Genomic DNA, 14,576 nt, shown 5'->3' with positions numbered 1-14,576 from the left:
AGATTGCAGGGCAAATAAATTCTTCACAGAGTTCATGTAAAAGACACATCTCAACATCAACTGTTCAAGGGAGATTGCGTGAATCAGGCCTTCATGGATGAATTGCTGCAAAGAAACCACTACTAAAGGACAACAATAATAAGAAGAGACTTACTTGGGCCAAGTAACACAAGCAATGGACATTAGACCGGTGGAAGTCTGTCCTTTGGTCTGCTGAATCCAAATTTGAGATTTTTGGTTCCAACCGCTGTGTCTTTGTGAGACACATAGTAGGTGAACAAATGATAACTGCATGTGTGGTTCCCACTGTGAAGCATGGAGGAGGTGTGATGGTGTGGGGGTGCTTTGCTGGTGATACTGTCAGTGATTTATTTAAAATTCAAGGCACACTTAACCAGTATGGCTACCACAGCATTCTGCAGCGATACGCCATCCCATCTGGTTTGTGCTTAGTAGGACTATCATTTGTTTTTTCGACAGGACAATGACCCAACAGACACCTGTGTAAGGGCTATTTGACCAAGAAGGAGAGTGATAGAGTGTTGCATCAGATGACCTGGCCTCCACATTCACCCGACCTCAATACCATTGAGATGATTAAGGATGAGTTGGACCGCAGAGTGAAGGAAAAGCAGCCAACAAGTGCTCAGCACATGTGGGAACTCCTTCAAGACTGTTGGAAAAGCATTCTAGGTGAAGCTGGTTGAGAGAATTCCAAGAGTGTGCAAAGCTGTCATCAAGGCAAAGGGTGGCTACTTTGAAGAATCTCAAATAGAAAATATATTTTGATTTGTTTCACACTTTTTTGGTTACTACATGATTCCATATGTGTTATTTCATAGTTTTGATGTTTTCACTATTATTCTACAATGTAGAAAATAGTTAAAATCAAGAAAAACCCTTGAATGAGTAGGTGTGTCCAAACTTTTCACTGGTACTGTATGTATTCGTGAGAGTCTCAACTTTCCATAGAGGGGTTTGTAGGCCAAACCGTTCGGACGCTACAGATGATTGTGGGAGAATACCGATTTTTGGATGTCTCATGGTCTGACCAACATTGCTCTAACTCTGTCACCTTTCACCGCAGATGCGAAAGTGTTTCATACAGCGGATGAGGTCGATTGAGGTCCAATTTTTGCATCCAATGCAAAAAAAATAGAAACTGTGCCTCTAGCTTAAACTGACTGATTTTTATGGGGATTTTTTAAATTGTGCTAATTAGATTTCAGTGGGGTGCGGACATCGACCTTAGGTTAAGAAATAATTGCCCCTAACAGTATAAAAGTGTCTCTTGTCAAAGCCTACTGAAAATGTCTGCGGGTGTTAATGCCATGTCTAGACTATGGAGGACTGTTTTTGTCAAATTAAAGTTAATGGAAAATGTTGGCATTTCCACTGAATAGATTTTTGTTTATACCACTCCCACATGAAAAAATACTATAGTTAAAAACTGTAGTGTTTTTGTGGACTGTATTTGTTTTGCAGACTGTGGTATACTGTATTTTTTCCTATAGAGTTTTGGTAGATATTACTGTAATAGACTATAGTATTTACAGTTTACTATTGTATAAATACTGTAGTATTACTGTAGTTAATACACTGTAATATATTCTATAGTAGTTACTGTAGTACAGTATACTGTAGTATTTACTGTTGTGTTTTTGTGGACATTATACTGTAGTATTTAATATAGTGTTTTCTTTTATTATATTTTACGTAGAAGAGGAGGGCTTTCTCCTTGAGGAAACCTACTTGGCAAATACTAAAAGAGCAAATTTTCCATAACCTGTAGGTAGGTAGGTAGGTAGGGGCGGCAGGTAGCCTAGTGGTTAGAGTGTTGGGCCAATAACCGAAAGGTTGCTAGATCGACTCCCCGAGCTGACAAGGTAAAAATCTGTCGTTCTGCCCCTGAACAAGGCTGTCCTAGGCCATCATTGTAAATCAGAATTTGTTCTTAACTGACTTGCCTAGTTAAAAAAAGGTAGGTAGGTAATGGGGTCTGAACAAATAGTGCTTCTGCTCTTTTCTATGACCTGTAGTCAACACAATATATGGTCTATACTTGGCATGTAGGTTTCTCACTTATGGGTGGTACAAAATGGGATATGGGCTGGGTATATGCAAACTAAATACTCTAGTATTACTATAGTTAAACAGTAGTGTTTTTGCAGACTGTAGGATATTTACATCTCATGGCTGTATTCTACAGTATACTACAATATTCTATAGTAATTACTACACACGATCGAGAGACACTTCATTGTGTAGTATAGTATTCTACAGTATACTACAGTTGGCTACAGTATTCTACAGTAAACTGTAATATTTTTTCACGTGGGACTGCAGTCAAAGTCGTACACAAACTCATACGGATGATATTATGCAAGAAAGAAAACAGAATGACACAATTTCAAGAACATTTTATGAATGGTCTAGACCCTTCATGTTACTTAATAAGGAGAAGTGTGAAGCCATTTAGCTTACACATTTACTGTTCGTCGTTATACTTTGTGTTCTGCATGTTTCCGTGTTCTCTGTGAGTGTGTGTGTACATGCATGCACTTTGTGTGTGTCTCCAACATTGTGACCTTCCATTTTAAAGCTTTGCTTTGGTGTGGATTGAGGCCTACACATTCATATCAGTTGTGTTCCTACACTGTATTCATATTTCCTTATTTCTATTGTGGATTGTGTTTATGTGCACCAATGGAAAGTCTACAAAACTATGAGCAAACCAGCCTATGTATTGAATACATGGATTTGGATTGTGATGATATTGATGAATGAATACTACACACAATGTGCTTATTTGTATTCTCATTGTTATGTATTTATAATCAGGAAGAATATTTGATTTGACGTGTATGAAAGTGTTTGGTGAAATATAAATTAAAAAGAGAGTAATTGTCCATAATTCTGCACCTTTGGATAGTTCTACTGTCGCGTGTGCTCCCTCTCAGACCTCTAGCTCACCAGGCTGCTCGTTATGGCGCATACTTGTCACCATCGATACGTTCGTATCAGCGCATAATGACACTCACCTGGACTCCATCACCTCCTTGATTACCTGCCCTGGCAAGGGAGCACGTCGAGCCCACTGGGGTGGCAGGTAGCCCAGTGGTTAGAGCATTGGACTAGTAACTGAAAGGTTACAAGATCAAATCCCCGAGCTGACAAGTTAGAAATCTGTTGTTCTGCCCCTGAACAAGGCAGTTAACCCACTGTTCCCCTGTAGGCTGTCATTGAAAATAAGAATTTGTTCTTAACTGACTTGCCTAGTTAAATAAAAGGTAAAATACATTTTGTCACGTCCTGACCATAGTAAGAGGTTATTTTCTATGGTAGAGTAGGTCAGGGCGTGACAGGGGGTGTTTTGTGTTTTGTTCCATGTTTTCTATATCTATGTTTAGTTCTAGTTTTCTTTTTCTATGTTGGTTTTTTTGGGGTTGATCTCCAATTGGAAGCAGCTGGTCCTCGTTGTCTCTAATTGGAGATCATATTTAAGTAGGGGTTTTTCTTCCTGGGTTTTTGTGGGTTATTATATTTTGAGTAGTGTTTGTTTCTCTCTGCGTCACGGTTTGTTGTTTGTCAGTTCAGTTATTTATGTATTGCAAAGTTTCACGGATTAAATAAAATGTGGAACTACAACCACGCTACACTTTGGTCTGCTCCTTTCTACAGCCATGACAGAATAACCCACCACAAAAGGACCAAGCAGCGTGGAAAGGAATGGACCTGGGAGGAAGTTCTGGACGGCAAGGGATCCTGGACATAGGAGGAGATGCAGGCTGGATGGGATCGCCTCCATGAGAACAGGTGGAGGCAGCGAGAGCAGAGCGGCGACGAGAGGAGGAACTAGCCCGGCAGCAAGGCAAGCACAAGAGGCAGCCCCCAATTTTTTTTTTTGGGGGGGGGCACACGGGGAGATTGGCAGTGTCAGGTTGGAGACCTGAGCCAACTCCCCGTGCTTACCGTGGGGGGCGAATGATCGAGCAAGCACCATGTTATGCGGAAATGCGCACTGTGTCGCCAGTGCGCAGCGACAGCCCGGTGTGCTCGGTGCAAGCTCCTCACAGGTGCCATGCTAGAGTTGGCATTCAGCCAGGAAGGAGTATGCCTGCTCAGCGTTCCTGGTCTCTGGGGCGTCTTCTCGGTCCAGGTTATCCTGCGCCAGCTCTACGCATGTTACCCCCCAGTTCGCCAACACAAACCTGTGTGACCTGTCACAACGCCTCACGCTTGTTGGGCTACGGAGGTTATCCAGCCAGGACGGGTTGTGCCAGCCATAAGCTCCCGACCTCCAGTGCGCCTCCACGGCCCAGTATACCCTGTGCCTGCTCCGTGCACCCGGCCTCCAGCGACGTTCCCTAGTCCAGAACTCTCAGCGACGTTCTCTAGTCCGGTGAGACCTATTCCAGCTCCACAAAAGAAGCCTCCAGTGATGATCTATGGTCTGAAGCCTGTAGGGATGATCCATGGCACGAAGCCTCCAGAGATAATCCATAGCCCAGAGTCTGTAGGGATGATCCATGGCCCGGAGCCTGTAGGGATGATCCATGGGCCGGAGCCTGTAGAGATGACCCATGGCCCGGAGCCTGTAGAGATGATCCATGGCATGAAGCCTCCTGTGATAATCCATGGCCCGGAGCCTCCAGTGATGATCCATGGCACAAAGCCTCCAGTGATGATCCATGGCGCGGAACCTGTAGTGATGATCCATGGCACGGAGCCTTCAGCGACGGTCCCCAGTCCAGAACCTCCAGCGACGCTCCCCAGTCTGGCGCCTCCAGCGACGCTCCCCAGCCCGGAGTCTCCAGCGACGGCCTGCAGCCCGGAGTCTCCAGCGATGATCTACAGTCCGGTTCTTTCAACTTCGATCCACGGTACGGTGGTGATAAAGCAGAAGGATCAGCGGATGGAGCGGGGATTACGCCCCGAACCGGAGCTGTCGCCTCTGATGGAGGTTATGTGGAGTGCATTTGAGCCGCCATAAACAGGAGTTGCCCACCCTACCCTCCCTTTTGTTTTTGTTTGTTTTTGTTTAGGAGCATTCGGAGTCTGCACCTTTGGGGGGGGGGTACTGTCATGTCCTGAACATAGTAAGAGGTTATTTTCTATGGTAGAGTAGGTCAGGGCGTGACAGGGGGTGTTTTGTGTTTTGTTCTATGTTTTCTATGTTTTCTATATCTATGTTTAGTTCTAGTTTTCTATTTCTATGTTGTTTTTTGGGGTTGACCTCCAATTGGAGGCAGCTGATCCTTGTTGTCTCTAATTGGAGATCATATTTAAGTAGGGATTTTTCTTCCTGGGTTTTTGTGGGTTATTATACACTGCTCAAAAAAATAAAGGGAACACTTAAACAACACAATGTAACTCCAAGTCAATCACAGTTCTGTGAAATCAAACTGTCCACTTAGGAAGCAACACTGATTGACAATAAATTTCACATGCTGTTGTGCAAATGGAATAGACATCAGGGGGAAATTATAGGCAATTAGCAAGACACCCCCAATAAAGGAGTGGTTCTGCAGGTGGGGACCACAGACCACTTCTCAGTTCCTATGCTTCCTGGCTGATGTTTTGGTCACTTTTGAATGCTGGCGGTGCTTTCACTCTAGTGGTAGCATGAGACGGAGTCTACAACCCACACAAGTGGCTCAGGTAGTGCAGCTCATCCAGGATGGCACATCAATGCGAGCTGTGGCAAGAAGGTTTGCTGTGTCTGTCAGCGTAGTGTCCAGAGCATGGAGGCGCTACCAGGAGACAGGCCAGTACATCAGGAGACGTGGAGGAGGCCGTAGGAGGGCAACAACCCAGCAGCAGGACCGCTACCTCCGCCTTTGTGCAAGGAGGAGCAGGAGAAGCGCTGCCAGAGCCCTGCAAAATGACCTCCAGCAGGCCACAAATGTGCATGTGTCTGCTCAAACGGTCAGAAACAGACTCCATTAGGGTGGTATGAGGGCCGACGTCCACAGGTGGGGGTTGTGCTTACAGCCCAACACCGTGCAGGACATTTGGCATTTGCCAGAGAACACCAAGATTGGCAAATTCGCCACTGGCGCCCTGTGCTCTTCACAGATGAAAGCAGGTTCACACTGAGCAAGTGACAGACGTGACAGAGTCTGGAGACGCCGTGGAGAACGTTCTGCTGCCTGCAACATCCTCCAGCATGACCGGTTTGGCGGTGGGTCAGTCATGGTGTGGGGTGGCATTTCTTTGGGGGGCCGCACAGCCCTCCATGTGCTCGCCAGAGGTAGCCTGACTGCCATTAGGTACCGAGATGAGATCCTCAGACCCCTTGTGAGACCATATGCTGGTGCGGTTGGCCCTGGGTTCCTCCTAATGCAAGACAATACTAGACCTCATGTGGCTGGAGTGTGTCAGCAGTTCCTGCAAGAGGAAGGCATTGATGCTATGGACTGGCCCGCCCGTTCCCCAGACCTGAATCCAATTGAGCAAATCTGGGACATCATGTCTCGCTCCATCCACCAACGCCACGTTGCACCACAGACTGTCCAGGAGTTGGCGGATGCTTTAGTCCAGGTCTAGGAGGAGATCCCTCAGGAGACCATCCGCCACCTCATCAGGAGCATGCCCAGGCATTGTAGGCAGGTCATACAGGCACGTGGCGGCCACACACACTACTGAGCCTCATTTTGACTTGTTTTAAGGACATTACATCAAAGTTGGATCAGCCTGTAGTGTGGTTTTCCACTTTAATTTTGAGTGTGACTCCAAATCCAGACCTCCATGGGTTGATAAATTGGATTTCCATTGATTATTTTTGTGTGATTTTGTTGTCAGCACATTCAACTATGTAAAGAAAAAAGTATTTAATAAGATTATTTTTTTCATTCAGATCTAGGATGTGTTGTTTAAGTGTTCCTTTTATTTTTTTGAGCAGTATATTTTGAGTAGTGTTTGTTTCTCTCTGCGTCACGGTTTGTTGTTTGTCATTTTAGTTATTTATGTATTGCAAAGTTTCACGGATTAAATAAAATGTGGAACTACAACCACGTTACAGTTTGGTCTGCTCCTTTTGACAGCCGTGACACATTTTTAAAATGTATATATGTAATATGTCACTCTCTTTGGTTCCTTCCCCAGGTGTCATTGTTTCTGTTCCTGTCTGCGTTGTTCATATTTTGTATTATGTTAAATTTATTAAATGATCCACTCCTTGAACTTGCTTCCCGACTCCCAGTGCACATCGCTACATCTACTTCCAATTTTGAGCATGATTTACTGATTGCAAAGAAAATGTATTGATCTACTTGAATTTTAAAAAGACAAACTAACTTTCTGTTTCGTCTGCTCGTACTCAATAGATAAGCATGGTTGTGTTTTTGCAGGTAGTTCTTTTGATGAAGGTATTTGCAATTTTGACGGATCAATATAGTTTTGATGAATGTATTTGTTTTGAGATTTGGAAAACCCATTTACTGTTTTGCAAAAACAGTCTTGTGGACTCTGTTATAAAATTAACAACATTGTTCCAAAAAATGCTTGTATGTGATTGAAAAAAACCCTAATACGGCCGGCTCTACAGTGCATATCTCTGCTGCAGTTATGCATGGGGACTGCATTTTCTTTGAGTTGCAGGATAGAAATGTTTAGAGCCTTTGCATATCTTGTCACGCCCTGATCTGTTTCACCTGTGCTTGTCTCCACCCCCTTCCAGGTATCACCTGTCGTGTCTTTGGGCACCATTAAACTGAAGAAATGTTTATCAAAATAACTCCCTGTAATTATTATTACGCAATTAAACTGATTCATCGTTTAACTGTAATTAACTAGGAGATCGGGGCACCAAGGAAAATATTCAGATTACAAAGTTATAATTTTCCTAATATAACTTTCCTATATTATAACATTATATATTATATTATAGTATCTGACCGATTATCTTCTGGTTTAAATGGTGTATTCTTTACCTCGTCCAGTCTCATTCCAAACATTGTAAATTGTTGTATCTGCACGAACCCAGTCTTCACTAAGTCATCCATACATCAACTGTCTTAAAATCATTTATTTACTAAACAAAGTAATTTACAGAAAGCATACAAACAGTAGTTATCGTCACAAAGAATTGGTAGAGTAATGTGCCCTAGTGGGCTAAACCGGCATGGCGGCTTGTTAAACAAACAAGGGGGGGTCAGCTGAGAAGACCTTACAGAATTGATAAATATTAACAATTGATATGCTAATCCTTTGCACATGAACGCTCACTCATTCGGGAACAATTGCAATCAATATATATTTACGCTCGGTATGTCGTCGGGATCCTTGTTGGAGAGTTTTTGTCCTGTTGGAGAGTTTTTGTCCGCGTTCTCTCTCTCTCGGTTAGAATGGATCTTTCAAAGCGACATTCATTAATGTCGTTATAGAGGATGTTTCGTCGGTCTTCGCGTTCAATGATATCAAATTTCTAGCTGCAGACTATTAATTAATATCAAAGACTTGTTATGATTCTGTCGGTATCGATAGTCTAAAAGTTTAACCACGTGGTATGGTTAAACTTCAGTAGAGGAATGCATGGTCAAACCTTGGCTCTCTCTTCTGAGGTAAGCTGGTCTGCTGAAAGGAACCCTGGGTGGGGGTTTTATTCGGAATGACAGAAAAAGGCTGTCTCATGACGCCAGGTCTCGTCTGTTCATGGGGGCGTGCCGATGACTTGGTAAAACTTTAAACAGAAAATACAATTCTCTCACATTAACATCTTACCAGCGTCTCAACATATTCCAAATAGCTTTAATCTTATTAAATCATTGTATACAACCATTTAGATGCAAGTCCCATAGCTGAGGCTATTATATAAACCTTAGTATGGTAATATGGCAATATTGTCTCTAATGAGTATCACAAAATTGTACCAAGCGGACCAGTTCATAGCTGGGTTCTTCACCAATCTTTTATACCTTCTCCAGAACATAAATGTCGTCCGGTTCTCCAATTCTGTGAGTTGGAAGAATCCTTTGTTCTCTCCATGAAAATACTCTGTCTCTTTATACTGGGGCCATGAGGCAGGACATTCTCCTTTGGAATTTTACGACCGCCTTCACACAGCCTTGTGTCAGAAGTATAGAGGTCAGGGGATGGTGCATAGAAAACCCAGAGGGCAACATCATGACACACCCATCTTCCCCACTCTCCCCTGGGTAATTTATATCTGTGTTTTCTGTCCGTCCCAGTTCATCTTGTTTGTTCAAGCCTACCAGCGTTTTGTGTGTCAGCTGCTGCTTTTTCCAGTCTCTCTTCTCTCATCCTCCTGGTTTTTACCTCTGCCTGAGACTGCCTGCCATCCTGTACCTTTGCCCCTATTCTGGATTACCAACCTCTGCCTGATCTGACCCTGGGCCTGCTGGCCACCCGTACCTTTGTGCCACAACTATGGATTAACGAACCCTGCCTGCCTTGACCTGCCCCTGTTACAATAAACATTATACTTCTACACAGTCTGCACTTGGGTCTCACCTGATATACCTGTCATATAGCTCCCTCTTCATCAGGTCCCATTGAAGGGTAGTGCTCTGTTATTGAGGCATTTATCCAGGCCCACTTCACCATTACTAGATATGAGTGCATCGTCGGCCCTCAACAAAGATCTCTTTCCTGGCTCACTCCTGATTGACTGTGCATATCCTCTCTAAATTACAGTCAATCTTTCCTTATATTCAGACTATGGTTAATTCATGATCTTGTGAGAAAAGTACTGGATGTTTGGCCTGTGCTGACTGGGCTGGCTGCCTGCTGTGGATGTTGCCTGCGTAGCGCCTCATGCCTCTGTAATTTGATTGCCGTTTAGATAGCACAGTATAATCGCATCAACTGGGAGCTTTCGTAGCTCCCCTATGCCAGTGTCATCCATCCTTAATGACTATTGGATCAATCAGCCCTGTTCAGGCCAGGTTTCATCTGTCTGTAATGGGAACACTAGCTACAGTATTTCACCTGGGCTAGGAAGTTGTAGAGGGAGGGCAGCTAGTGGGAACAACAGAACTGTCACTGGTTGTAAACAGGTGACTGTCTCCATTGAGCTAGTCTGGACATTTCCAGTACCTTGGACAAGTCCAAGCTAATGTCAGAGCCCAAATGTGATGTGGCCTCCAAAAAGTGCTAATTATGTCTCAACATGGTTTAAAACAATGTCTTGTCTGGTGGCCATTTCCTAATATTCAATGTTAGATTTTAAATGCACATTTTGAGTAGGCCTTTAGGTCATCTTTGACTCCTGGGTTCTGGGTCCAATATGTAAGCTGGGTACTCAAAAGGCCTGCAGATAGACTGGTGTTCTTCCAGAACAAACAGCACCACACTGCATCTGAAGCAAGTGCATTCATTAACATTTCTCCTTCACATGATGTGCAATTGAATTACCATCATGAAAGTAAACAATGATTAAATGAAGTGAAGGACGACCTTTGATATTTCAACCATGTACTGTATATGAGACACCAAAGGGCCATTGGTTCAGTTTTCTAGTCTAAGAGACGTGAATTTTTACCTTTATTTAACTAGGCAAGTCAATTAACCTCATACCACTTAACATCAGTCTACTAATGCACTATCATGTTGAAATATCATCATAGCATAGCCCAATGGCCATTGTTTTGTTTTTGTACACCAGGGCAGCTTCAAAGAGGACATCTTCTGTGAAATTATGAAAAAAGAGATGGCTGCAATACAGCATCCCCCTACAGTGTGAAGCCCTCATTAATCTGATGGAGACTGACAGCTGAATTGACAGGACCCTGTCATTATACCAAGTCCTCAACAAGCTTGTTAAGCAGAGGGCTGGATTCTATGCAGTAGTCCTGTCTGTAGTCCTGCCTGCAGGAGCAGATAACCTGACAGAAGCAGTAGGTCTAATGTGGAGGCAGGGCTGGACCTTGTGACCTAGTGCAGGGGTAGGGACACCATGATCTCCACGGCACTCCGTTGGCTGTTTCTGGTGTCCTTCATCGTGGTGACCATCGGCGGGAACGTGCTGGTGTGTTTGGCAGTGGGGCTCAGCCGCCGCCTGCGCCGCATTGCTAACTGCTTTGTTGTGTCACTAGCTGTGACGGATCTGTTGCTGGGCCTGCTGGTGCTGCCCTTCTCTGCCACCCTGGAGCTGCGGAGTGGACACTGGCCCCTGGGGGGCACCCTATGTAACATCTATGTGTCTCTGGATGTGATGTTTTGTACGGCCTCCATCCTGACTCTGCTGGCCATCAGTGTGGACCGTTACCTGGCCATCTCAGCCCCACTCTGCTACCCCCGCAGGGTCACCCCTCCCCGAGTAGCCCTGGCCATCACCACCATCTGGGTCACTTCCCTGGCCATGTCCTTCCTCCCCATCCACCTGGGCTGGAACACGGCTGACTTCAGGATACAGAACCTGGACTGGGGCGTTTGGGACGAGGTGGAGGAGGGACGCACCTGCCGCTTTGAGTGGCATAACAACTACGTGCTCCTAGATGCCTTTGGCACCTTCTACCTCCCACTACTGGTCATGTGCGGGATGTACCACTGCATCTTTCAGATAGCACGCAAACAGGTTCATTTTATTCCTTATATTTATTTGTTGTGTGGTAGTATCATTACTGGAATAATTAGTAGTAGCTATTATAGTTCCATCCATTTATTAATGTCATCCTTCCAGTCATCCATCTGCTGACCCTCTTTCTCTTTAACTTGTCTTTATCCATCCATTCAGGTACGGCGTATCCGAGCTGCCACACCCTCATTCGCCCCCACAGCATCAGCGGCGGCCACAGCACGGGAGCACAAGGCCACGGTGACTCTAGCAGCAGTTCTGGGGGCCTTCATTATCTGCTGGTTCCCCTATTACACCTTCTTTACCTGCATGGGCATCGGGGCAGAGACTAACCCCCCTACTACTGCCCAGTCTGTGGTGCTGTGGCTGGGCTACTTTAACTCTGCTGTCAACCCCATCCTGTACCCGGCCTTGAATAGGGACTTCCGCAGGGCCTATGGGGAGCTGCTGTGCTGCAGGGGGCCGAGGTGGAGACACATGTCCACAACTATCTGCCTGTCATGTCAGAAACGAGTGCCCCTCTCTAGCGAACACAGAGACACTCATCTGACCAATGGCCACACACACACCCTCCCTAAAGACAATCAGCCAGAGGGAAAGGGCCTCACCCCTCAGAAGACCAATGGCAGCAACATTGCTGACCAGACCTGGTAAAATACAACATACACTGGATAGGGACTAGGTAACACATACAGGACACTTTATAAAGGTGAATGAGAGAGACAGTTGTGCAGTAGCTAGTACAGTATGATATAAAATGGCTGATACGTTATCTACCACCTGCTTATAAAACAAAGGAGAACAAACCCATGCCAAGAAGATAAAGAGAACATAGCCGAGTCAATATTAACTGTCTAAATAGCTGTGTCCATGCTGATCATTTCCTAGCTACCTGATGGAGACATAGGCAGTTAAATGTTTTGGTGATCCTCTCTGTTGCAGACCCACTGGTGGTGAATCAGTGACTAACCTGGCTGGATTTACTTGAATGTATATGTGTGTTCATCCGTAAAAGGTACAGAATGTCCAGTCAGAGCTACAGTATGTTGGATGGCTTCCAGGAGGTTGGCGGAGGGGATACAAGGACATCTGGATGTGTCATCCAGGTATCCCGGCTCCATATGGGATACCTGTCCACCTTTAAATAATGTACCCCTGCATCAACAGCCAGTTGATGTAGTTCCACTGGGCATAGGTCCCCTCACGTCAGTGGTTTCTAAACCTTTTGGTGTCGTAACATCTTCCTGTGGTCCTCAGATTAACATAACTGTTTCCTGCCACAGCCGACAGCCCAATCTGTGACCCAGTAGAAATAAGTGACCTACTGTTTGACAATTATTAGCTCACATCAACTCAACAACCCCCACTTTCACATGTGCTGCCAAGATACACTCACCTGTGCTGCCATTATATGGCATGTGACATTCACACCATGAGACTTTACTGTTGGCTGTTTATCAGAATGTAGTGTAATTTCTCCACTGGATTTGTAGACTTTGTTTCTGTCTGACCATGTGACCTCATATTGTACATACAATAGTTCATAATATATGTGAATGACATTTCTCAAAAAGTCCCCGCACAATCAAATACTCTCATTCACACTCAGACACTTGCAAACAATGTACTTTGTCTGCAATGACTTCAAAAAATAACATGTCCCTGCCCTCTAGCGACCAAATGTGTCATCACACTCACCTTCACAAGAAGAGGTGACAAAATCAATTGTATCAGTATCTGTTTGTACAAACTATTGTTACAGACATATGTTTATCTATTATGTATTATACATGTACATATTACCAATTATAATTACCTAATATGTCCTGGTTATTGTTAACTGCAAAGCAAGAAATAAAGTTCCAATCTAAAAATGGAATTTAAACGTCACCTGACAATTTATTTTCACTGAGCACTGTCAGGCATGATACAGTACAGTACCTGTACTGTAATTCAAATCTGGAGAAACAACAACCAATTCTCCACTCTCACACTCTGAACCCTCTCCAGCACCCAGCCAATCAAACCCTTCTTCTGGAAACTCTTGTGGCTCTTGCTCTCAGTGATGAACCACTTCATATCTGAAGACAGACAGCAATCATATGCTCAATATCATACACAACAGGTTTTGACATCATACCTTTATGTGAGGATATTGTTTCCTCTTGTTATGTTTTTTTTAAAATCTGTAGTACTAGTGAACTACCATTGGGATTACTGAAGGTCAAGACAGCTGATGACCTCCAGGGAGAAGTTGTCTGAGCTCCAAGGAGACTCCTCAGCTCCACGCTTCTCTCCACGCTTCTCTCTGAGTCAGGGACATCCTGACCTCCATCGGACACATCTGAGATTAAACACACCAGATATTCATATCCAAGAATCAGATTCCTAATTTTACATTTTCTGACATTATTTGCATTTTTCTGCTTATGACATATTTGCGAGGAGATGTTGCCTGATAAGCCTGCATTTTGCAACACTGTTTTATGATATACCAACAGGGATTTATTATTATTAAGCTTACAAAACAATACATAAAAGATTAGTCTTGGGTCAAGGGAATGCATCACAACAAGTCTTATCAATTATGTCTTATAACCACAGAAGCAATGAAATAGCATTGAACAAATAGCAGAGGGGTGTTACCTGATAATTCATTACTTGTTAGCACCAAGCTGGAAAACGTGAAACAAACAAAACGAAAAAAAATATTTGTCACATCCATTGGCAAATCCATTTAAATTCTCTTTTTGACAGCACCTCTTTTGATTTGAATGAAACCTTTCATTGTAGAAGTGGTCAGAAAGTGACTTTTTGAACCTGAATGCCAAAACATTCAAGAGATAAAGGTGCTCAAAGCTCACCTATTTTGCGTACCCCACCATACCATGAGACATCCATGTCTTCATCAGTGGAAAAGATAAACGGTTGAGATTGATATAATTTTTTTTACATTAAACGTCAATTCATATTTGTATATATTGCAGCTTAGACCCTCTTTTACATCATCTGAGGTTTTTGTGTTGTGCCTGTCATC

General features: G+C 44.0%; 1 protein-coding gene and 1 non-coding gene across 3 annotated transcripts in view; one reads left to right on the top strand and one right to left on the bottom strand.

Annotated features, from left to right (window-relative positions):
- Positions 1–13,911, top strand: part of hrh2b (histamine receptor H2b) — a 28,299-nt gene extending 14,388 nt beyond the window's left edge. Inside the window, exons 2-4 of one of the 2 annotated variants that reach the window (XM_045716958.1) lie at positions 10,628–11,539; positions 11,699–12,189; positions 12,482–13,911. In XM_045716958.1, the coding sequence (XP_045572914.1) occupies positions 10,919–11,539; positions 11,699–12,189; position 12,482 (1,113 nt within the window). In that variant the 5' untranslated portion in view covers positions 10,628–10,918 and the 3' untranslated portion in view covers positions 12,483–13,911. Of the gene's footprint in view, positions 1–10,627; positions 11,540–11,698 lie in introns of both variants that reach the window. The other variant, XM_014196571.2, reaches the window with a different exon arrangement.
- Positions 1,726–1,780, bottom strand: LOC123742637 (U7 small nuclear RNA). The gene has a single exon (XR_006769787.1). It is a non-coding gene; the product is annotated as a U7 small nuclear RNA (small nuclear RNA).
- Positions 13,912–14,576: the final 665 nt, after the last annotated feature.

This window comes from Salmo salar, chromosome ssa04 (assembly GCF_905237065.1).
Source record: "Salmo salar chromosome ssa04, Ssal_v3.1, whole genome shotgun sequence".
NCBI classification, from domain to species: domain Eukaryota; kingdom Metazoa; phylum Chordata; class Actinopteri; order Salmoniformes; family Salmonidae; genus Salmo; species Salmo salar.
The sequence above is the reverse complement of the archived record's forward strand: the minus strand, read 5'-3'. Positions and strand labels throughout refer to the sequence as shown.